The sequence below is a fragment of the Aethalodelphis obliquidens genome, unplaced genomic scaffold, assembly GCF_003676395.1.
Source record: "Aethalodelphis obliquidens isolate GAN/ISIS:26980383/991018 unplaced genomic scaffold, ASM367639v1 scaffold8, whole genome shotgun sequence".
NCBI lineage: Eukaryota > Metazoa > Chordata > Mammalia > Artiodactyla > Delphinidae > Aethalodelphis > Aethalodelphis obliquidens.
Window position 1 is genome coordinate 45,017,456 of NW_020837952.1, and position 24,443 is coordinate 45,041,898.

At 42.8% G+C, this 24,443-nt stretch overlaps 1 protein-coding gene across 3 annotated transcripts in view; it reads left to right on the forward strand.

The window, feature by feature from the left end:
- Positions 1-8,329: 8,329 nt before the first annotated feature.
- CHPT1 (choline phosphotransferase 1) overlaps positions 8,330-24,443 on the forward strand; it is a 35,002-nt gene continuing 18,888 nt past the window's right edge. The window contains exons 1-3 of one of the 3 annotated variants that reach the window (XM_027107333.1): positions 8,330-8,805; positions 23,715-23,862; positions 24,141-24,282. In XM_027107333.1, the coding sequence (XP_026963134.1) occupies positions 8,533-8,805; positions 23,715-23,862; positions 24,141-24,282 (563 nt within the window). In that variant the 5' untranslated portion in view covers positions 8,330-8,532. The remainder of the gene's footprint in view (positions 8,806-23,714; positions 23,863-24,140; positions 24,283-24,443) is intronic. The other 2 variants (XM_027107334.1, XR_003432971.1) reach the window with 2 other exon arrangements.

The following is a 24,443-nucleotide window of genomic DNA, read 5'->3' on the forward strand; positions in this document are numbered from 1 at the left end:
GGGGGCCTATAAGGGAGGAATACTGTGTAGATTGGGGGTACTGGCAGATTCACATCTTTAAAGGCAAAAACCTTGCACTCAAGTGCATAATTGACCATAACTTCTTCTTCTCCCAAGGGATAGCTTTAGAGAGAATGTCTCTCTTTTTCATAGATAAGCACTTACACAGCTATCCACAGGCAAGAGATTTCATCCTTCCAGCCTTCTCCTCTCACCTTCATCCTAGTCTTAGAGACCAAGAAAATACATTAAAGATATTATACACTAATTTAAAAACATTGGCTTGGGCTTCCCTGGTGGTGCAGTGGTTGAGAGTCCGCCTGCCGATGCAGGGGACGTGGGTTCGTGCCCTGGTCCGGGAAGATCCCACATGCCACGGAGCGGCTGGGCCCGTGAGCCATGGCCGCTGAGCCTGCGCGTCCGGAGCCTGTGCTCCGCAACGGGAGGGGCCCGCGTACCGCAAAAATAAATAAATAAATAAAATAAAACATTGACTTAAAATTTTTTTAAGTTAATAAAAAAAAGAAGAAAGAAAGAAAAAATAACTAGGCGTTACCAGCAACACTGGCAAAGAAAGGAGCCACTATTCAGACTTTGTAATGCATCCGTCTTGGGCAATTGGGATGAGGAATAATTGGAAGGGAGCCACGTTTCAAAATAAACCAAAGCTGATTTGAAGTCATGTGGTCATTTGGAAGATTCCAAGCACTAGAGAGCCAAATGATGTATCCCCTGCAAGCTATGGGATAAAGTGCCATTGGACTGGTCACCCCAGCCTCATTCCTGAGTGTCCAAGGGGGCTCACTGTAAACTCAGTTCTCATTCCTGCCCTGGGTAGTATCACTGAGCTAGAGGCAGGTAGGTAATAGTGGAGGTTGCCAAGAAGGGACAGAGCCTCTATATGTGGGGTTATTTTTATGTGCTGCTTCATAGCTCCTAGCTAAGGCTCAAGAAACATTATCTAGCAGTAGAAGCGGGAGTTCATCGTTGAGACAAGTTGTTTCCTGGGTCTTTCCATGACTGTCGGGTCTTCATAGTGCCCAGCATGGACTTTGACCCAAAGTCTGCCTTTAGTATCTCCATTCCCTGAAGAAGTTAAGCAACAGTGATGGACAGAGAGGGAGGGCATGGCAAGAAAGGGCTCAGTGAAGGCCAAGACCAAGGTCAACATCAAGTAGGAGGGAGGAAAGGAGAACAGACCAACACATTATTATTTGTACAGAGGGAAGGGCAGTCAAGAGCAGCGAGACAGAAATGAAGCCAGAAACAACCTCACCAGACAAGGAACTAAAGAAAGGAAACGGCGATGAGAAGATCAACACTAGAAAGAAAAGAGCTCTTGCTTCTGTGCTTCGCGGGCAGTACCTCCGTCACAGGTTCTTCACCCCGTCTGCCTTGACAGCCCTCCTCTCTGCAGAAGAAAGAACAACTTTGGACAGGATGTGAGAGCCCAGCGTGAAGTCACTGCCACCACCCCTCACATGCTACTCATTAAAGTTTATCCACATGCTACCTTCTTCTCCATGACATATGAGTTTATTTAATAGAAAAGTAATCTTTTCCTTCCCAGATCTTCAAAGGGATGTTGTTCCAAGCATATTGTCAGGGAGCTAAAGGTATCCCAGTCTGGGAAGCACAGCAGAATGTTAGAAAAGACTCAGCAACTATGAACAACAAACACCCTCACTGAGGACCAACAAGTAGATCTCAATTCCAATATACATATATATATATATATATAATATTAAAATAAAATAGAAAAATTTAATATCTATCTATATATCCCTTCTTTGCCCTGGAAAGGACAGGTTGAACCAAAATTAAGTGAGCCAGCCTGGTCTTTCTTATCCTTTAATTGTCCTCAGCCCTGTGTCTCCTCGTTCTGCCCCATCCCCCTTCCGCCTGGGGCCTGCTCAGAGCTGTGCCTCCACCCAAGCCTCCTAAGACTGAATATGCTTCAGTCCCTCATCAGTCAAAATGTGGTCGCTTCCCAGCAGCATCAGCATCACCTGGGAGCTTGTTAGGAATGAAAACGCTCCCCTCCGCTCTCTCTCCGGATCCGCTAACTCAGAACCTGAATTATCACAGAATCTCCAGGTGATTCCTGTGCTCGACCATGTTGGGAGCGCAGCTTCAGCCCTCTTTCTCGCAAGTTCCTTGCATGGCTATTTATTTGGAGCCATTCTCTCTCAGGTGTCTCAGAGGAAAGACATTCTGATAAAAGCATCACTCCTAAGGTGGTGTTATTTTTTTTTAATATAAATGTATTTATTTATTTTTGGCTGCGTTGGGTCTTCGTTGCTGCACGCGGGCTTTCTCTAGCTGCCGTGAGAGGAGCTACTCTTCGTTGTGGTGCATGGACTTCTCATTGCGGTGGCGTCTCTTGTTGCGGAGCACGGGCTCTAGGCGCACGGGCTTCAGTAGTTGTGGCTCGCGGGCTGTAGAGCGCAGGCTCAGTAGTTGCGCACGGGCTTAGTTGCTCTACGGCATGTGGGATCTTCCCGGACCAGGGCTCAAACCCCTGTCCCTGCATTGGCAGGCGGATTCTTAACCACTGTGCCACCAGGGAAGCCCTCCTAAGGTGTTTTTGATAATGACCTAACCTAACATGGAAGTCTGACCTACTCTGCTTATCCTAAAAGCCCCAACTCCAAAATAGGAATAACTCATCGTGGGGCTTTATGCACCTCAGATTGCTGAAGAAGGAATTTTTGAGGAAGGAGATTCCCTCTAGTGCTCCTCAGACCATACCATGGAAAACATTTTAAAGCAGTAGGATGTGAACTCAGAAAAGGATAATAAATAAAAGACAGTTAAAGGATATAAATAGGGCAGAATGCTAAGAACCGTGTCTCTGAGGGAAATCAATTTCCAACCCTAAATCACTTTTGCAATTTCAGATAAAAAGCACAGTTACAACATCTGAGGGATTCTGTTGTGAAATTTGCTTTTCTGACCTTGTTCCAGAAATTAAGCATTTCTAGAGAAGACAGCAAAGGTTTTTGTCAATCTGTTATTGAAAACTGTATCCTGCTCGTGTATTTTGTAAGGTTCCATGGTTCTATAAAATTTAGACTTTAGAGTCACAAAGTACAAAACTATAAAAACAAAATAAACCAAAGCAAGTAAATGAGAAAAGGCAAGTGTATACCACAGAACTATACTAATCTTCCTAAATACTCCAGCCTGTGGGTCCAAAGCTCTAAACCCTTACACAGATAGCGTGACTCCCTGAATGATAAAATTCTGCTAGACTGCAAATCTAGCCAGGTGATTTCTTGATTGCAATCCATGCCTTTTTCCAAACCAATGAAATTCAGGGGCTTTTTGAAGCAGTTATTTTACACCTAAACTAATGTGGCTATATGAGACTATAACATTTTGTGGGAAGTTGGTCTAGATGTTGAAGATGCTGAGGAAGAAGATTTGAAATGTGAGTGCAAGTTACACAAAAAGAACCAGTAGTAAAACCAAGATAAGCAATCAACTAAAAACTCATGGATGCCTCTTGTACTGTGGATATATGTAAGACATTGGGAAAGGCTGGGGGATGAGTACACGGGATCTCTCTGTACCATTTTTGCAACTTTCAGTGAATCTACTATTTCAAAACAGAGAGTTTTTAAAAGTATGGATGTCTGCTGGGTGCCAAGAACTCAAGAACACACTCAGTGCAGGGATGTGGTCCTGATACTCTGAGGCTGGACAAGAAGCAGATCAGTACATAAATAAGTGCCCCAAGACAGACTGGATCACAAGGTACAAAGTACTCTGTGTGGAAGCAGGAGAGGTCAACTGGAGGAATATGAGAGGCCATCTCAGAGAAGGAGGAATTTAAGCTGAGCCTTGACTGATAAGCAGTGTTTTAGGGGTGATGAAGGATGGAAGGTACTCCCCAAGCCCAGGGAGCAAAGTTGCGGGGGGGGCATGAGGAAGCGCTTGGTATGTTCAGGAACAGCTAATGGACCCATGAAGCTGGAGGATCAGAGTTAGGGAGGGGAGTGAGGGAAGAGACACTTGGGAGATAAGACTGGAAAAGAAGAGTGGACCTTAGAATGCCAAGCTAGGGAGGTTGGACTTTACCAAAGTCCTCTGAGCAAGGGAATGTATCATTAGTTTTAGTAAATTTAGTAAGATGATATATAGAAAAAGGACTGCTTAATATTGACAAAAATACTCATCTAAGTCTGCTATTTAATATATGTAACTTATTAGGTGACATTTAGCCATAGGTAGGAGTGCAGGCTCTGGACTCTGACTACATTGGCTGGAATCTTGGCTGTATCTCTATTCTAGCAATCATGGGCAAGTTATTGAACCTCACTGTGTTCCAATTTCCTCATCTGCAAAATGGGGACTAATAATGGTACCAGCTTTCTAGGATTTTTGTGAGGATTAAATGAAATAACTCCTGATGCTCAGAACAGTTCCTGGCATAGGATAGTAACGCCTAAATGTAAGTTGCCATGTTTGTTCAGGAAAAGGAAAAATTATATATATATCAATCAGTATGTAATAAACCATGATAATTATATATATATCAATCAGTATGTAATAAACCATGATAATCAAAGGAAGCCATGATGCAAGAGGCAAAATAATAGGAAATCTCTAATCTACTTTTCTCTGGCATTAGACAGATACGCCTTGAATTAATTTGAAATTTCCAAAAATTCACCAACCGCTCCCCCCCGCCCCCCAAAAAACAAAAACCATGGGAAAGGTGAAAAGCAGCTTAGAAGCATGAGTGTTAAAGAAGATGTGCTTTTTAAATTTTTATTACCTTTACTACTTTTTAACTATTCCATATTTGCAAAAGAAAAGGATTGCACATACATATAGCATAAATAATAATAAAATGAATACCATGTTCCTATTACCTCGTTTAAAAACTGTGGTTGAGACAGCTAGATGACACTCCAGTATCCATTCCCCCACTTTTCAATAGAAATGTCTTAGCTGGAATAACGGTTGGCCTGCTAAAGACTTCATTTCCAGCCTCTTTTGCAGCTAAATGTAACCATTTGACCAAGTTCTGGCCAATGGGATGAGAGCAGGGTGATGTGTGCATCTTTAGGCCATGCCCTTAAAAGGAAAGGAACACAGGGTCTCCCCTCTTTTCCCCCTTCCAATTGATTAGAAGTTGTGGCCAGCCATTTCTGACCACAAGGACAAGGGCAACACACTAAGTTGTCAGACTAATAAAATGGAAGAAATCTGTGTCCCTGTCACCTTGGAGCTGCCATACCAGCCCTGGATTGTCTACCCAATTAGGTGAGAAAAAAATTAACAGCTATCCTGTTTCAGCCTCTGTAGTTTTGTATCCTAACTCATACAATTACCAATACTTTTGAAGCCATCTGTGTGCCCTTCCACAATCCCATCTTACTTCCTCTCTACCAGGAGTAACGACTCTCTGGAATTGTATTCATCATTTTTTCCTTTCCTTCATAGCTTTGCCACATATGTACGTATTCCTAAACACAAAATCTTGCCTATCTTTGAACTGTATATGAATGAAATCATACCGTGCGTTTTTTCTGTAAGCTTTTTTGCCACTCAGCATTATGCTTGTGCAATTTATCTATGTTAATAAGCATAGCTTATTAAACTTGCTAAATACTATTAAATTATGTGAAAATACCACAGTTTTATCCATTCAGAATTGGTAGACATTTAGGTTATTTACAGCTTTTGGTTACTGTACAAAGATGCTATGAATGGTCTTATATGTGTTTCCTAGGACACATGCAAGAATTTCTCTGGGATACACTCCTGGATCAGAATTGTGATGTTACAGAGTATGTGCACGTTAACTTTACCAGATAATGCCAGACTGTTTGACCAAATGATTGTACCCATCTATTCTCCCTTGATTACACTTGAACTTAGGTAGGCTGGTGATTAAGTTCTGGCCAGTGGGAGGTATGTACAGCTGTTGTTTGGGACTTCTGAAAAAGCATTCTACTTTGCTGGCTGAGTTGAGTGGCATCCAGCTTTTTTCCTACCCTCTTCCACTTTCCTGCTGCTTGTAATACGAATAGGATGGCTGGCACTACAGCAGCCTGTTCAGAACCAAGAGATAACCTTGTAGGTGGAAGTCAGAGTGAGGATGTTGGAGCAGAAAGACAGAAGAGCTTGGGTTCCTGTTGACCATGGACCCACCATCCCAGTCCTGGGCTGTCAATTCTAAATTTACGTGTGAGAGATATAAACTTCTATTTGCTTATGTCACCACGTTTGGGGGGTTTTGTTATAGATATCGGAACATAAATCTAGTTTATTGTTTTTCTATTTCTTGTGGATTTTTAGGAATTCTTTATATGATCTGGGTACTGTTCAATATGGATTTTATTTGAGGGAAATACCTTTTTCCCATTTATGGGAAAAAGGTATTTTGCCCTTTCATTCTTTCTGATGTTTTTCATGTATATTAGAAATTATCTGTAATATAGTTAAATTTATTTACCTGGAAAAGGACTTTTCCTTGGCTTACTCATGGCACTAAGTTAAAAGATAGGTATTTCCAAGTTTACTGTACAAAAAACCAACATAGTTAAAAGTGGATCTCTGTCGTTCTGATTCCTTTCCTGCATTTGTCAGCATCGTTTTTCACATTAAAGATTAGGAGATGTATATTCAATGCATGGTTTGGTCTGCAGATACCCTCATATTGCTCTAAGGAAGGGACTGCTAATCTTTTTTACAGTAAAACGCCAGACAGTCAGTATTGTAGGACTTGCGAGCCATATGCTCTCTGTCACACCACTGAACTTTGCCCTTGGAGCACGAAAGCAGTCATAAACAATATGTAAGGAATAGATATGGCTTTATTCTTGGCACAGAAACATGAATTTCATGTAATTTTGCATCACAGAAAAAAATCTTTTTTTCAGTCATTTAAAAGCCTAGGGACTTCCCTGGTGGCACAGTGGTTAAAAATCCGCCTGCCAATGCAGGGGACACAGGTTTGATCCCTGGTCAGGGAAGATCCTACATACCGGGTAGCAATTAAGCCTGGGCTCCAAAACTACCGAGCCTGCGCTGTAGAGCACAGGTGTCACAACTCCTGAGCCCACGTGCCACAACTACCAAAGCCCACGCACCTAGAGCCCATGCTCTGCAGCAAGAGAAGCCACAGCAGTGAGAAGCCCGCGCACTGCAACGAAGAGTAGGCCCCGCTCGCTGCAACTAGAGGAAAGCCCACACACAGCAAAGAAGACCCAATGGCAGCCAAAAAGAAAGTCTAAAAAGCTGTACTTAGCTTATGGGCTGTATGGAAGCAGGTGGTGGGCTGGGTAGTAGTTTGTTGGCCCGTCTCCAATGTGTTGTGGTGGAATCTGTGGGACAAACTGCACCTGCCGATAGCCGCTGCCCTACTGAACTATCACGAAAGCAGTTTCTGAGCTTGTTCTGTGCCTTAGAGAAGTGCATAATGATAAGAACCAGGAGGTGAAGAAAAAGGCAAGTGGCAAAGGTTGTGCAAAATGACATGTTTATGACAGGCTATCCCCTGTCTAAATGGGTGCATTGTGAGGTAAGGAGCTGTGAGGTAAGTGAACTGCCATTGTGTGGCAAGCATACTTGCTCCCAGGCCAGTGGAAGATACCACCTGGATCCCTGTCTTTGGGAGGAAGAGTGTGTGTAAAAATATCTATTATTATTGGTGTCAGATGCTCTGAGAAATAGGCATTTATTTGGCTTTCAACCATTCAGTCCCCTTGTTAGACGGTGTTTCTAAGTCCTGAGTGGTAGGTCCTATACCTTGGAATCTGAACCCTGAACATTGATCCCTGAACCTGCAAGTGAGGGTTCTCTAGAGCTAATACACAAGCCAGGGACCCAGTCCTCGGGGTTGGAAGAAAGAACTGTGCCCGTGTGTTTATCAGGCAGGACCTCTCTTCGGGCCGACGGATGGAGACCTCATGCCGGTGACCCAAGACGTGCAAAAATCATGTTCTCACACAATACTCCGCTCCCCACCCCCCGGCTCTGCAGGCTGCGGCTAAAGGCCAGGGCGTTCGCACACTAGGAGATCTGAGCTGTGCACACCGCATGAGTTAGAGCAACCCGCTTCTAACTGTCCAGCCGTCGAGACTTCCCTCTGGGGAGCGTCACCAGCCGTCCCCGGAGAAGAATCGGGACTTAGAAGCAAGTGCATCAGGCTCTTGGGGAAATCTGGGCCCTTTTCGCGCCAGTTAGAAAGTGACGATCGGCGGAACCACCACGGTGACCCGGTGGCCAGTGCGGGCCTGTCCCACCTGCCCCGACACCTCGCGAGGCCGAGGCGGCCCCTCCCCCTCTCCCGGAGCCCTCCCCGTGGCCCCGCCCTCCGCGGCCGGCGGCTCTGGGGGCGGAGGCCCCGGGACCAGGGGCGGCCTGGCCTGACCTCGACCTCCGCCGCGGGCCCTACCGGCGAGTCCCACCGGGCCGGCGTAGGCCCGGGCCCGCGAGCCCCTCCCTCCACCTGTCCCCGCCCGGGCGCCCGGCTCGGGCTGCGCTCGCTCGCAGCGGCGGGGCCCGCAGGCGGCCATGGCGGCGGGCGCCTGGGCCAGGCCGGCGCCGCGCTGGCTGAAGGCGCTGGGCGAGCCGCTGAGCGCGGCGCAGCTGCGGCGGCTGGAGGAACACCGCTACAGCGTCGCGGGCGTCTCGTTGCTTGAGCCGCCGCTGCAGCTCTACTGGACCTGGCTGCTCCAGTGGATCCCGCTGTGGATGGCCCCCAACTCCATCACCCTCCTGGGCCTCGCCATCAACCTGCTTACCACGCTCCTGCTCATCTCTTACTGCCCCACGGTCACCGAGGAGGTAGGGCCAGCCGCCCGCCCGCCCGCGGACCCCCAACTGCTCTCCCCCGGAGCCCCGCGTCCCCGGCCCGAGCCGAGCTCGCCCCGCCCCGGGTGCGCCTCTGGAGGCGCCCGGAGAGCCCCCCGCGCGGCCGAACCTCTCGGGGCCGCGGAGGGGCTAACGCCGCCTCTGCCCCAGCGCCGCAGTCGCCCCGAGCGTTCCCCGGCCCGCCCGGAGGCTGTCACGCCGCTACCCGGTCCCATGTCCACCCCGAGCCTCCCCCAGACGGCGGAGGGGCTGTCAAGGTCACTGCCCAGTCCCGTGTCCACCCCCACTCTCCTTCGGGCGGCGGACGGGCGGTCTCGGCCACTGGGAGCGGGGAGCGCCTGCCTGCCTGGCCGCCGCCCCATCCCGCGCCAAGTGGGGGGTGGACAAGCAGTCGGTTCCTTTGCGCACTGAGCACTGAACACCCCCAGCTCCGTCCCGCCTGGCTCCGGGGATTGTGGTTGGGTTGGCCAAGCCCGAGATGCCCATTGAACACTTTTATACTCAGCCGTCCGTTTCTCAAAGGTTGCGCTAGTGATCCTGTAATTACTGGTAGCACTGATCAGAGATAAGTTACTTTTAAGAGGTTACTTCCTCGTTGCTTCGTTGACTTTCTCGTGGAAAACAAAAGTATTAGCAAGATGTTAATCCTTATCTTCACGACCCAGGGATCGTAAAAGCCATCGGATTTTATTAGCAATGAATATTTGACCTATGTCCAAAATAAGACGAGTAAATAATGTGGGCTTTCTATACTTGGTAATCAGGAACATCCCTTGGGCTGAGTGTGATGGGGGACAGGGGGCAGAGGGAGCTACTCCCATATATAGCTTTTTAGAGTACATGGGATAAATATTACATTGCACGTTTTGTGACATTGCTTTCTTTTCCCTTAAATAGAGAACTCCGTTTATAATCATATTTTAGGATAGGTCCTGTGGAGAACTAATTCGAGATGAGGTTGGATAGCAGGAATACAGTGGAAATATTTCATGCCCTCCATACATGGATCCATTTTTTAAAGTATTTGATGAAACCTACATTTTAAACGTATTGAATATCTTGCTGATTGATGGATATGTTATTATATATGATTTTTCAGCAGACGTTCCCGTTGTTAATTCATTTACATGTTGTTTTTAAAAAAGTAAGTTGCAGCCTGTTTGCAGAATTCCCCAGAGGCAGTGCGCCAGAATGAAAAGTGCGCTGGGTTAGAAGTGAAGGCTTGGTTCTAATGTGGTTCTGCCACAGCATGGAGTGACATGTGGGTCTTGCTTTCCCTGTGTAAAATAGAAATAATACCTGCCAAACCAACTTCACAAGAATGCAGTGAGGACTACATGATATCTTACATGCAGATAAAGAATGCAGTGAGGACTACATGATATCTTACATGCAGATAAATGTAGAAAATTAGAATTTGTTCAGCATGTTAAAAATATTACTGGTATTAAAAATGTCCTGAAAACCCATAATAAAATTTAGTTTTTACTGGGCCTAGATTTGTCTAACAGCATTTGGTTATTTCTGATATTTGCCAGTTAAATTGTGAACTTTTCAATGTTATTATTAATTTAAGAACCATTTGTTGAGCACTTCCAAAAAGCAGGGCATACCAAGAAGTCCAAGAGAATCTGTTTAGGGATGTTGGGGTGAGGGTGGGGGGCTGATGGAAAAGGTAAAATGATGATTAAATTAATTTTTAGGCTATGCTTCATTTAAAAAAAAAAGGTGGCAGGTGGGAAGAATCTGAGGCACTTTTCAAAAAAAAAATATATCGCAATGATCCAAAAATGGGAAGTAAGGGTTGAAATAATAAAATGAAACTGAGAAGAGTTTCTGAAATGTAATTAGATCCTGCACTGCTTCCAGGTGGCTGAAGCAGTGAGGGGAAGCACCATTACAGGATTCACATTGCCTGTCTGATAAAATCCCAGCAATAGCACAAAAGAAGCAAAGCAGTTCAGGCTATTTGGCTTTCAGGCCGCAGAGCTAGTAAATGACAGGACCTGGTAGGGTTCAGACCCAAGTTGGTCTGACTACAAAGCCGGATTCTTTTTTACCACATACCACCACCATCTCATCTGCAGTTCTTGCCTTTCTGTGTGTTGTGTAGGAAAAATACCTTGGGTTCTATGTAATGCTTATTAGGTATGTAACGTACGTTCACATCCATTATTGCATTTGTGTCTTATATCGACTCAAGGAGGCTGGCAAGTTTTTTCCCTTCCTAGAATGGCCATCCCACCATTTTAGTATTTCTTCTATCCATCCATCCTGAAGTAATAGTAGCATACATTTTTATTGAGGAAATGGAGGCCTGGAGGGTTAAGTGACTTTAACTTGGCCTGAAACTTGTTTTCTGGTTCTTAGACTTAAGAATTCTTAGTGCTTTTACAGACTTGACAAATTGCTTCCAGAAAGGGTCAGGGAAAACCCATATGGTTTTTGGACTCTGATGCTTGGATTTATCTACCCATTGAGGACGTAATGCTGACTACATATCTATATTAATAATAACATTTGATCTATTTTTTAACTGTTGATATTTCTAGGACATGACGGGATGAAGGGAAATTAATAGGAAAAAAGTTAAATGATTTATATTAAACTTCTACAGTGCTGTTCTGAACTGTATTTCATACCACTATTTCATTAAGGAACTTTCCGCTCCAGCCAAATTGAACTACTTCTTTTTTTTTTTTTTTTTTTGACTGTGTTGGGTCTTCCTTGCTGCGTGCGGGCTTTCTCTAGTTGTGGTGAGCCGGGGCTACTCTTCGTTGCGATGCACCGGCTTCTCATTGCGGTGGCTTCTCTTGTTGCAGAGCATAGGCTCTAGGCGCGCAGGCTTCAGTAGTTGTGGCTCGCAGGCTCTAGAGCGCAGGCTCAGTAGTTGTGGTGCGCAGGCTTAGTTGCTCCACGGCATGTGGGATCTTCCCCGACCAGGGCTCGAACCCGTGTCCCCTGCGTTGGCAGGCGAATTCTTAACCACTGCGCTACCAGGGAAGCCCTGAACTACTTCTTATGGCAAAGATTTCTCTCCTTCTTTTCCCTCTCTTTTCTCCTTCCTCTTCCTTTTTCCTGTCCAACTTCATCTCTCAGTGTCCAGTCCTAATGCTACATCCTTAGGAAATTTTTTTTTCTTCTCTGGAGTCAAATCAACCACTTAATCCTATAAGCTCCCATAATAATGACAATGATTACTAACATTTACCGGGTTTTACTTATGTACCAGGCATTAATTTAAGCTGCTTTTGTCTATTATCTCATTTAATCTTCTGAACAACTTTAGGTATTATTATTATCCCCATATCATAGATGAGGAAACTGAAGGGAAATAAATTAACCTCTTTAAGCTGATACCAGGATTCCAAGCCAGAAAGCTATACTTCCACCACAGGTCTTTGTAGCTCTCTTGTGGAACGTCTCCATTTTGTTTTGGTTATGTGTGTGATGCGATTTTGGTTATGTATGTCCTTACTGAGCAAGACAGTCTACCATATTTTAAGTTCAGACAGCAGTTGCCCATTTGCACGTTCTCCACAGCATAGTGCCTTGCGTAAAGCAGGTGCTTGGTAAATATTTGCTAAATTATTGCCTGCATGCATGAAATAACAAACTGTAATCTTGGGAGATGATGTTTTTCCACCGTTATTCAGTTTTAGCTGGTCTTAGATTAAATACTTAATCAATTTGGCCCGGGGGAATTTTAACACGAGTAAGCAAAAGTTGGGGCAAACAGAAAACAAGAACTGAATTGCATCCCCCTCACCTTGATGAAGCAGTTCTGTCTGAATGCTGCTCTGTATATGGTCCTTGGCCCCCATTCCTTGGCTCCTTAATCCTAAAATAGAATCACAGACTCTGACTGCTTGAAGGACCTGAGAGCCTCTTTAATACAATTCCTACATTTGTAGATGAGAAAACTTGGTGATTCGAATCTGGTTCTTCTGGCTTCAGCTTAGTAGCATTCTCTACCACAGAACACTCATATGCTTGTTTCTGGCTGGAATAAACTGTGGCTCCATTCCCTGTTCAGCTTATTTGAGTAAATTTTTTTGCTCTGCCCTCTTTTTTTTCTTTTAACATCTTTATTAGAGTATAATTGCTTTACATTGTTGTGTTAGTTTCTCCTGTATAACAAAGTGAATCAGCTGTACGTATACTTATATCCCCATATTCCCTCCCTCTTGTGTCTCCCTCCCACCCTCCCTATCCCACCCCTCTAGGTGGTCACAAAGCACTGAGCTGATCTCCCTGTGCTATGCGGCTGCTTCTCACTAGCTATCTGTTTTACATTTGGTAGTGTATATATGTCCATGCCACTCTCTCACTTCATCCCAGCTTACCCTTGCCCCTCCCCATGTCCTTAAGTCCATTCTCTACGTCTGCATCTTTTTTTTTTTTTTTTTTGCAGTACGCGGGCCTCTCACTGTTGTGGCCTCTCCCATTGCGGAGCACAGGCTCCGGACACGTAGGCTCAGCGTCCGTGGCTCACGGGCCCAGCCGCTCCGCGACATGTGGGATCTTCCCTGAGCAGGGCATGAACCCGTGTCCCCTGCATCGGCAGGAGGACTCTCAACCACTGCGCCACCAGGGAAGTCCCTCTACGTCTGCATCTTTATTCCTGTCCTGTCCCTAGGTTCTTTGGAAAGATTTTTGTTTTTAGATTCCATATATATGTGTTAGCATATAGTATTTGTTTTTCTCTTTCTGACTTACTTCACTCTGTATGACAGATTCTAGGTCCATCCACCTCACTACAAATAACTCAACTTTGTTTCCTTTTATGGCTGAATAATATTCCATTGTTTATATGTGCCACATCTTCTTTATCCATTCATCTGTTGATGGACACTTAGGTTGCTTCCATGTCCTGGCTATTGTAAATAGAGCTGCAATGAACATCGTGGTACATGACACTTTTTGAATTATGGTTTTCTCAGGGTACATGCCCAGTAGTGGGACTGCTGGGTCATACAGTAGTTCTGTTTTTAGTTTTTTAAGGAACCTCCATACTATTCTCCGTAGTGGTTGTATCAATTTACATTCACCAACAGTGCAAGAGGGTTCCCTTTTCTCCACACCCTCTCCAGCATTTATTGTTTGTAGATTTTTTGATGATGGCCATTCTGACTGTTGTGAAGTGATTGTAGTTTTGATTTGCATCTCTCTAATGATTAGTGATGTTGAGCATCCTTTCATGTGTTTGTTGGCAGTCTGTATATCTTCCTTGGGGAAATGTCTATTTAGGTCTTCTGCCCATTTTGGATTGGGTTGTTTGTTTTTTTTGATATTGAGCTGCATGAGCTGCTTGTATATTTTGGAAATTAATCCTTTGTCATTTGCTTCATTTGCAAATATTTTCTCCCATTCTGAGGGTTGTGTTTTGGTCTTGTTTATGGTTTCCTTTGCTGTGCAAAAGCTTTTAAGTTTCATTAGGTCCCATTTGTTTATTTTTGTTTTTATTTCCATTTCTCTAGGAGGTGGGTCAAAAAGGATCTGGCTGTGATTTATGTCATAGAGTGTTCTGCTTATGTTTTCCTCTAAGAGTTTTATAGTGTCTCTCTTACATTAGGTCTCTAATCCATTTTGAGTTTATTTTTGTGTATGGTGTTAGGGAGTGTTCTAATTTTCATTCTTTCACACGTAGCTCTCCAGTTTTCCCAGAACCACTTATTGAAGAGGCTTCTTTTCTCCATTGTATATTCTTGCCTCCTTTATCAAAGAAAGGGTGACCAAATGTGTGTGGGCTTATCTCTGGGCTTTCTGTCCTGTTCCATTGATCTATATTTCTGTTTTTGTGCCAGTACCATACTGTCTGATTACCGTAGCTTTGTGGTATAGTCTGAACTCAGGGAGCCTGATTCCTCCAACTCCATTTTTTTTCCTCAAGATTGCTTTGGCTATTCAGCGTCTTTTGTGTTTCTATACAAATTGTGAAATTTTTTGTTCTGGTTGTGAAAAATGCCAGTGGTAGTTGAATTGACTCTGTAGATTGCTTTCAGTACTATAGTCATTTTCACAATGTTGATTCTTCCGATCCAAGAACATGATATATCTCTCCATCTGTTTGTATCATCTTTAATTTCTTTCATCAGTGTCTTATAGTTTTCTGCATACAGATCTTTTGTCTCCTTATGTAGGTTTATTCCTAGATATTTTATTCTTTTTGTTGCAGTGGTGAATGGGAGTGTTTCCTTAATTTCTCTTTCAGATTTTTCATCGTTAGTGTATAGGAATACAAGAGGTATCTGTGCATTAATTTTGTATCCTGCTACTTTATCAAATTCATTGATTAATTAGCTCTAGTAGTTTTCTGGTAGCATCTTTAGGATTCTCTGTGTATAGTATCACGCCATCTGCAAACAGTGACAGTTTTACTTCTTCTTTTCCAGTTTGGATTCCTTTTATTTCTTTTTCTTCTCTGATTGCTGTGGCTAAAACTTCCAAAACTATGTTGAATAATAGTGGTGAGACTGGGCAACCTTTTCTTGTTCCTGATCTCAGTGGAAATGGTTTCAGTTTTTCACCATTGAGAACGATGTTGGCTGTGGGTTTGTCATATATGGCCTTTATTATGTTGAGGTAAGTTCCCTCTATGCCTACTTTCTGGAGAATTTTTATCATAAATGGATGTTGAATTTTGTCTAAAGCTTTTTCTGCATCTATTGAGATGATCATCTGGTTTTTATCCTTCAGTTGCTTAATGTGTATCACATTGATATTTGCATGTATTGAAGAATCCTTGCATTCCTGGGATAAACCCCACTTGATCATGGTGTATGATCCTTTTAATGTGCTGTTGGATTCTGTTTGCTAGTATTTTGTTGAGGATTTTTGTATCTATGTTCATCAGTGATACTGGCCTGTAGTTTTCTTTTTTTGTGACATCTTTGTCTGGTTTTGGTATCAGGGTGATGGTGGACTCGTAGAATGAGTTTGGGAGTGTTCCTTCCTCTGCTATATTTTGGAAGAATTTGAGAAGGACAGGTGTTAGCTCTTCTCTAAATGTTTGATAGAATTTGCCTGTGAAGCCATCTGGTCCTGAGCTTTTGTTTGTTGGAAGATTTTTAATCACAGTTTCAATTTCAGTGCTTGTGATTGGTCTTTTTGTTTGTTTGTTTGTTTGTTTGTTTGTTTGGCAGTACATGGGCCTCTCACTGTTGTGGACTCTCCCATTGTGGAGCACAGGCTCTGGACGTGCAGGCTTAGTGGCCATGGCTCACGGGTCCAGCCGCTCTGCAGCATGTGGGATCTTCCCGGACCGGGGCACGAACCCGCGTCCCCTGAATCGGCAGGCGGACTCTCAACCACTGCCCCACCAGGGAAGCCCTGGTCTGTTTATATTTTCTATTTCTTTTGGTTCATTCTCGGAAGGTTGTGCTTTCCCAAGAATTTGTCCATTTCTTCCAGGTTGTCTGTTTTATTGGCATATAGGTGCTTGTAGTAATCTCATGATCTTTTGTATTTCTGCAGTGTCAGCTGTTACTTCTCCGTTTTCATTCTAATTCTGTTGATTTGAGTCTTCTCCCTTTTTTTCTTGATGAGTCTGGCTAATGGTTTATCAATTTTGTTTATCTTCTCAAAGAACCAGCTTTTAGTTTTATTGATCTTTGCTATTGTTTCCTTCCTTTCTTTTTCATTTATTTCTCCTCTGATCTTTATGATTTCTTTCCTTCTGCTAACTTGGGGTGTTTTTGTTCTTCTTTCTCTAATTGTTGCTCTGCCCTCTTGATCTATGTATATAAATCCATGTCAGTGTCTGTTAAGAGAGTGTTCGTAGGAGATAGGTGCCCAGCCTAGGGTGGGTCAAAGGGCATTGAATAATTTCTTTCCTTCATGATGATAGAAAGTTGGATCGAAAAGCAAGTGTATCTGTGGAAATTAGAATGACCTTAAGAAATGGTTTATTCCCTGTCTAAATAATTCAGATTCAATTGGATTTTGGACTATAAAGTAAAGAGTTATTTGTCGGGGGAATAATAAGAAAAGGCAATAACCTAGTCAAATTCTTTTATAGGTTTGGTTTCTTTGAAATCTAGAATATTTCCTCTTTTTTAAAAATCACCTATCTCCCTCTTTTTTTTTTTAACCAGTTCAATAACTTAACAAGCATCGCTTATTAAGGCAGGACTCTTGTAGGAGAGTGGCCTCTCTTACTAAAGCAAAATAACTTGCAGGAGGTGAACGTTCTAGAAGCAGGGCACAGAGTAGAGTGAGGCAAGCAGGCATGTGCACGGCCCTGAGAGTAGTAAGTGGCACCTGAAGTTCTGCAGCCACGGTGCCTTGCTTGCCTCACCCTAAATCCAGCCCTGTCTAGAAGGAGATTCTGCAGGTAATGTAGAAGTAGCTTTGCTTTGGGGATCGTCCCTTTGATTCCTGTGGCTTTCCTATACTTGATTCCCAAGAAACAAGCTGTTTCTCCTTTAGAATTCTGGTTCAAGTGTGGATGAAACATGGCATTGTGGTGTATAGAAGGAGCTTTAAATCCCACTCCTGGTCGGTTTGACCTGGGTGAGGGTCCGACCACTTGGTTTCTGTGAAGTTAAAGAGCAGAACAGATGTGAAAGCACCCAGCACAGTTGATGATGATAGATCTGCCCAGGGGATTCTCTTCATTCCCCTCTCCCTGCCTGTTTCCCTTGGCCCAGTGAGAGGCTGGCATTTTCAACAAAGATTCTAGTAAGTACTAAAAGAGGTTTTTAAAAAGAATACAACTATTCACAGGAAATTTACAAAGAAAGAAGAATGCCTTTCAAAGTAAAGATTTCTAATGTCCTGAGAAAGCCCCTCCGGCCCTGAGATGCTGGTTGCCTGGTGTTGGTGCCCAGCCCCCCAGCTTGTAACCCGCCTCATTTCCTGAAGGTGGGTGTGCCTCTCAAATGCTGGCCTGCACCCGAGCTGAAGCCAAAGCTCGTGGTGAAGCAGTAAGCGGCTAGGGTCTTCCTGCTGGGCAGGACTGAGAATGACCCTACCCTTTGTGACCACCAAGTCTTTGGAGCCTCCCCAGCCTCGGTTCCAACGGGAACCCTCCTTCTGTAAACAAGGAAGTGCCCCTGGCCACAGGTTCAGCTGTGTCACAGGCACATAATACGAGTTAGAGTCGTGTCAGATTAGCAGCCTATTAAAATTCCACGAGTTTAGCTTAGAAATCACTAGAATCACTTGACTGGGTACAAAGTCCACCTCTAACGCCACACCAGCGTTACATTTTTTCACATATGCCTGACCTGTCTTCTGATTTTCTTACTTCCTACCTCTTATAAATGCAGTTTCTATTTTTTATGGAGAGAGAAGTCAATTGATGTTTGGATAATTGAAATCTCCCTGTTACAAGGTGACCCAGTCGTTACTGATTATGTAATACCTTTTGCATCTGTATCAACTTATATCCAAAGCTATTTAAAGCAAAGAGACACTTTTTAAGTATGAAAATTCATATAAATAGGCATTGTATAGTTTCAGTATTTCCTAAATTTTAATTGAGGAAGATTTTTGCTTTTGTGTATTACCTGTGCTATTTTTTATTTACTGTTTTTCTTTACATCAACTTTAAATCTACTCCTTTTTAAAGACTTACACTTGAAGCCTTAATATCTACAATCATAGATTTGGTAGCAATGCTAGATAATTTTTAAATTAATATTTTCCAAAATACATTAAATAAAGATATAAGTATTAAAATGAAAATTTATCTATGAATCACCTAAAATTTTCTTATATAGTATCAGAAATAATAACTAAAATATACTGAGCTCTTCCCATATGCCAGGCACTTTTCTAAGCCCTTGACATGTAATAATTCATTTAATTCTCACAGTGATTACTCCCATTTTTCATAAAGGGAAACTAAGGCACTGAGAGGTTAAGTAGCTCATCCAGCTCACTCAAGGATCAGGTGCAGGTGGAATGCAGAGTCTATACTCCTAACCACTCTGCAAGAAAAACCCGGGACATGTATTATTCCTTTTGGAAACCATTTTACCTGATAGGTTACCAGGTAACCTGTTAACCTGATCAGTTGATTTTAATCATCTAGTTATTTAGCTCTCATGGTATAAACAGCAGATTTTAAAAACAGAGAACATACCTCCTACTCTTGAGAGGATTCTAGTTCCATATTAAAGATGGGGCCTTAGAGACTACCTAGTCTAGCATCTTCATTTACAGAAAACCTAAGAATGTATTCCCCAAAATCCAGTATTCTAAGTTCTGAGCTGTAAGTAAAATTTGTCCAGTGAGCAGAAATGTGTTCACTGGCACTGGTGGCACAGTGGTTAAGTACCCACCTGCCAATGCAGGGGACACAGGTTTGAGCCCTGGTCCAGGAAGATCCCACATGCCACGGAGCAGCTAAGCCCGTGCGCCACAACTACTGAGGCTGCGCTCTAGAGCCCGCAAGCCACAACTACTGAAGCCTGGGTGCCTAGAGCCCGTGCTCCGCAACGAAAAGCCACCGCAATGAGAAGCCCGCGCACCGCAACAAAGAGTAGCCCCCGCTCGCCGCAACTAGAGAAAGCCCGCGTGCAGCAACGAAGACCCAACACAGCCAAAAGAATATAAATAAATTCATTAATAAAAAAAAAAGAAATGTGTTCATTGATCACTTTCTAAATCTTTTCGTCCTTTTCCTGATGTGTGTGCTCATTCAAACACGTATAAAAATGGGTATAATACCCAGGATAAATAATTGATCTATATATGAGTGTTCTCTCTGATCCAGAGTTATTTTGAACGAGAACAGTTACCATACGGTCTGGTTCAAATCTCTGGTTTCTCTAATCCTTTATTTCAAGTAACTGGAAAAAGTAAAATATCCCAAATAGCTAGTTGTATACAGTTCTTTTTCAGTGATGTAACTGAAAAGCAATTTAAATGTATTAGTGTTTTTTTTTTAATGACTAGGGCTTATGATTGATTCTTAGTAATTATTTTGTTTTCTAGAATAAACTTATATAATAGTCTTTCACACAGTCATGTAAGATTCATCATTAGTGAGTTATTACTTAAATTGTGATATAGCCACATAATTGAATACCATGCAGTCATGTAAAAGAATGATGTAGATCTTTATGCTTGACCTGGAAAGGTTTCTATGATGTAGTATAAAATTCCGATCTTAAAGGATACAGTAGATACTATAAAAATTATATAATTAAGAACTTTAAATATTAAGAATCTAATATGATCTGGAGAAGTTCCACTTTTTATATAGTCTCCTTCTGCAGAAGTATTCTGATATATTGCTTAAGACTTTGTAATCCACACCTGACTTTCCCATGCTTACATTTTAAATTTTTAAAAATAAGTTAACATGAAAACTAGAATTGCGTTGGGGTGGCCCTGTAGATCCTGCTTCCACCCAGAGTGTCTTCTGTAGTGACACCACGTTAAGCAGACTCCTGGAAGGAAGGGGCATGCTGCTCCCGGCAAGTGGATCTCCGGGCTGGGGCCTGTTTTGCAGAGATAACAGGTGAGAAAAGAAGTTGAAAATTTGCAGACTGTTTCATAGCTCCCAGGTGGGAATGGAGGTGATGACAACAGAGTAAAGAGAAGATAGGTCCAGCTCCTGTGGCCTTGGGAAGACTGGAAAGGTAGCGAACGAGTAGCTGGTGGACTGGTATGCCTTTCTGGGCTTAAGAGGAAAGAAATCTCTCTCAGCTGCAGCGCTTTCCCGCCCGTCTGGTTCACTGCACCTGGAATTGTATTGTGGGGGCAGGAAAGTGCTTCTCAGCAGGTTTGAAAGAATAGGTAAGAGTCCAGGTGGGAAGCTGCATCCAGTCTGTGTAGCCTGCAGCATGACCAATCTGATAGATCTACCATAGGGCGGATCAGAAAACCTGGGTTTGATGCCTAGACCCAGTCTAGCTGCTCTTCTCAATGGAACTTTATCACTCCTCCCTAAGTTTCTCTCTTATCTGTAATGCAAAGAACATGATAATGCCTTGTCTGCCTTGTCTCTGTGGATTGCTGTATCAAATACAATAATGCATTTTTAAAATATATTATTTATTTGTTTATTTTTGGCTGTGTTGGGTCTTCGTTGCTGTGCGCAGGCTTTCTCTAGTTGCGACGAGCGGGGCTACTCTTCTTTGGGGTGCGTGGGCCTCTCGTTGCGGTGGCTTCTCTTGTTGCGGAGCACGGGCTCTAGGTGCATGGGCTTCAGTAGTTGTGGTGCATGGGCTCAGTAGTTGTGGTTCGTGGGCTCTAGAGCGCAAGCTCAGTAGCTGTGGCACACGGGCTTAGTGGCTCTGCAGCATGTGGGATCTTCCTGGACCAGGGCTCGAACCCGTGTCCCCTGCATTGGCAGGCAGATGCTTAACTACTGTGCCACCAGGGAAGCCTTTCATAAGTCTTTTAAAGCAATTAATAGTGTAGTCATTAATACTGGGCATGTAATATTAACAAATGATGAAATGTTTATTGAAGTTCAAAGTAAACTTCTACTTACTTAGATTGAAGAATGAGGTAGCAGGTTGATTGGTATTTGCAGAATTACCACATAGACCATACATACATTGATATTTTAAAAACTATATTTGCCACTAAAAATATGCAAAACACAATTTAATGACAATAGCTAACTTTTTTTTTTTTTTTTTTGGCCACTGTGTGCAGCTTACAGGATCTCAGTTCCCCAACTAGGGATTGAACCCGGGCCACAGCAGTGAAAACCCAAATCCTAACCAGTAGGCCACCAGGGAACTCCCTACAATAGCTAACCTTATTGAGCACTTACTATGTGCCAGTCTCTGTGTAAAGAGCCATCTAAGAATATTTTTCATCAGATACAACTGCAAGTATTATTCACATCTTACAAATGAGATAACCAAAGTTTAGAGAGTTTAAATGACTTTCCCAGGGTCACTTGGCTATTAAATAACAGAGCCAAGAACTCAAACACAGATCTAACTTTAAAACCCTAGTCAACAATTTTGCTGTACTTCCTCTCTGAGACATAGAATTCTGGGTTGACCATTGCTATCATCACACAGGTCCCTGAGGAAGTGGAGTACATTTATAAAGTGCTGAAAGAAAAGAATGGTCATTTTTAAATCTTTTTTCTCTCTCTTGTTTAAATTGCATAATTTCTATTGATCTACCTTCAAGTTTACTCTTTCGTCTGCCATTATTATCTATGCTTCTGTATGTAATGTGTCTTTTTCCTCTGGCTTCTTTAATGATTTTCTCTTTATCACTGGTCTTCAGTGATTTGATTATGATGTGCCTTGGTGGGTTTTTAAAAAAAAAAACTTATTCTGCTTGGGGTTTGTTGAGCTTCTTGGATATGTAAGTTTATAGATTTTTATCAAATTTGGAAATTTCCAGCCATCATTTTTTCTTATATGTTTCATGTCCAACCCTCTTTCTTCTCTCCTTCTGAGATTTCAATTACATATATGTTAGACTACTGTTGTCTCACAGGTCACTGATGCCCAGTTCAATTATTTTTAGTCTTTTTATTTCTGTGCATGATTTTGGGTAGTTTCTATCGGTACTCTGCAAGTTCACTGATCTTTTCTTCTGCACTAATACTCTGTTAATCTCATCTAGTATATTTTACATTGAAATATTGTACTCTCCATTTCTAGAGGTTACTCTGTAGTCTTCCATGTTTTCCTCCACCTTCTTGAACACATGAGGCATATTTATAAGAACTTTTAATGTCCTCATCTGCAGATTTCATTATCTCTGTCATTCCTGGGTCTGGTTCTATTGATTGATGTTACTCCTAGTTGTAGAGCATATTTCCCTGCTTCTTTGAATGACTAGTAATTTTTATTGGATGCCAAACATTGTGAATTTTACATTTTGGGGTACTAGGTTTGGTGGGGTATTCCTTTAAGATGTTGTACTTTGTGTTGGCTTTAGTTAAGTTACCTGGAATCAGTCAGATCCTTCTGAGGCTAGATTTTACATCTGTTAGGGCCTTTGCTCTAGGGCTAATTAATGCCCACTGCTAAGGGAATACACTGCTGAGAACTCTACCCAGTGCCCTAAGTATTACATGGTCTTACATGCTGTGCCTGGTGGGAACATAAACCATTCCCAGCTTTGTGTGGGCTTCAAGAATTGTTTGTCCAGTGGTTTTTTCCCTGGCCTTGGTTAGTAGTTTTGTCTCATTAGGCACAGGTCACTTCTCAGCCAAAGACTCCAGATCTCCACAGTTTGTGCCTCTCTCCTCTCCAGTGCTCTGCCACACAGATTCTAGCTGCCTTGACCTTCCTGACCTCTGCTGCGTTTCTTCTCAGCACAGCCGGATTGCTGGCCTCTGTTCCGGTTCCCCACTCCTGTACTGTGGCCTGGAGACTGCCTATAGGCACTAAGCTGGAGCAGTCACAGGGCTCCGGTCATTTGTTTCCCTTCTGTCAGGGATCACAGTGCTGCGCTGCCTGCAGTGTCTGAAAATGGTTGTTTTATTTATTTTATTGCTTTTCTAGTTATACAAGATGGGAGAGTAAATCCAGCCCCTGATACTCCATCATGAGAGGAAGCTGGGGTCTGTGGTTTGTCCATAAGATCTTCTTTCATAGCAGAGACTTACTGAATAATTTCAGATCCGTGCCATATATGAATAGTATTATATTAAAGAGCTGTGGACTAAGAATCAAAATCAGGCCCAATCCTTGCTCGGTCATTTAACTTTCGGCTTCTCACAGTACGGACTTCTGTGACACTCTACGCAGACGACCTAGAGCAATTCACTTCTCAACTTAATTCTCACCTGTAGAAGGAGGGTTATAAATGTTCCTTGTAACACACTGAGGTGATACACAGTGCGAACATAAGAAAATGTGTCACTTGGCTTGGGTTGAGCTATTTTCAAGCAGAAGCTGGCTTATTGTCACTCACCAGTCTTCATTGTCTACATTTCTTTTCAGGCACCGTACTGGACATACCTTTTATGTGCATTGGGACTCTTTATCTACCAGTCACTGGATGCTATTGATGGGAAACAAGCCAGAAGAACAAATTCTTGTTCTCCTTTAGGGGAACTTTTTGACCATGGCTGTGACTCTCTTTCCACAGGTAAGGTTTTAGTGGAGGTTTTTTTCCTATGGTTGTTTTTTTTTGTTTGTTGGTCTTTTAATGATGGCTTAAAAACTGAGCTGTTTGGTTTGTTTTGGTTTACAGTTGGAAGCAGTTTTGCACAGTGTGTTTTGAAAGTCTGTTCAGGAATTTATTTTGCTTAGTGTGCCTTATTTTCATGCCAAGATTATGCACCTTAAAATTCTGTATTTCTAAACAGTCAGTGGCAATCATTTAATTAATTATTTTAAATTCTTAATGGTTCTTGTTTCTTTCAGTTTTTATGGCGGTTGGAGCTTCAATTGCTGTTCGCTTAGGAACGTATCCTGACTGGTTGTTTTTCTGCTGTTTTATTGGGATGTTCATGTTTTATTGTGCTCACTGGCAGACTTATGTTTCAGGCGTGTTGAGGTTTGGAAAGTAAGTATGTATTTTAAGTTGTACATTTAAAAATATAATCAAATTCATTTTCACTATCTGTCATACTTCATTTATCCATAGTAAGGGGGACAAAGTGTCAATCAGGAATTCAAGTTACCTTTTAACTTATTGAAGCATCCATAAATGCTACACCTTGATTT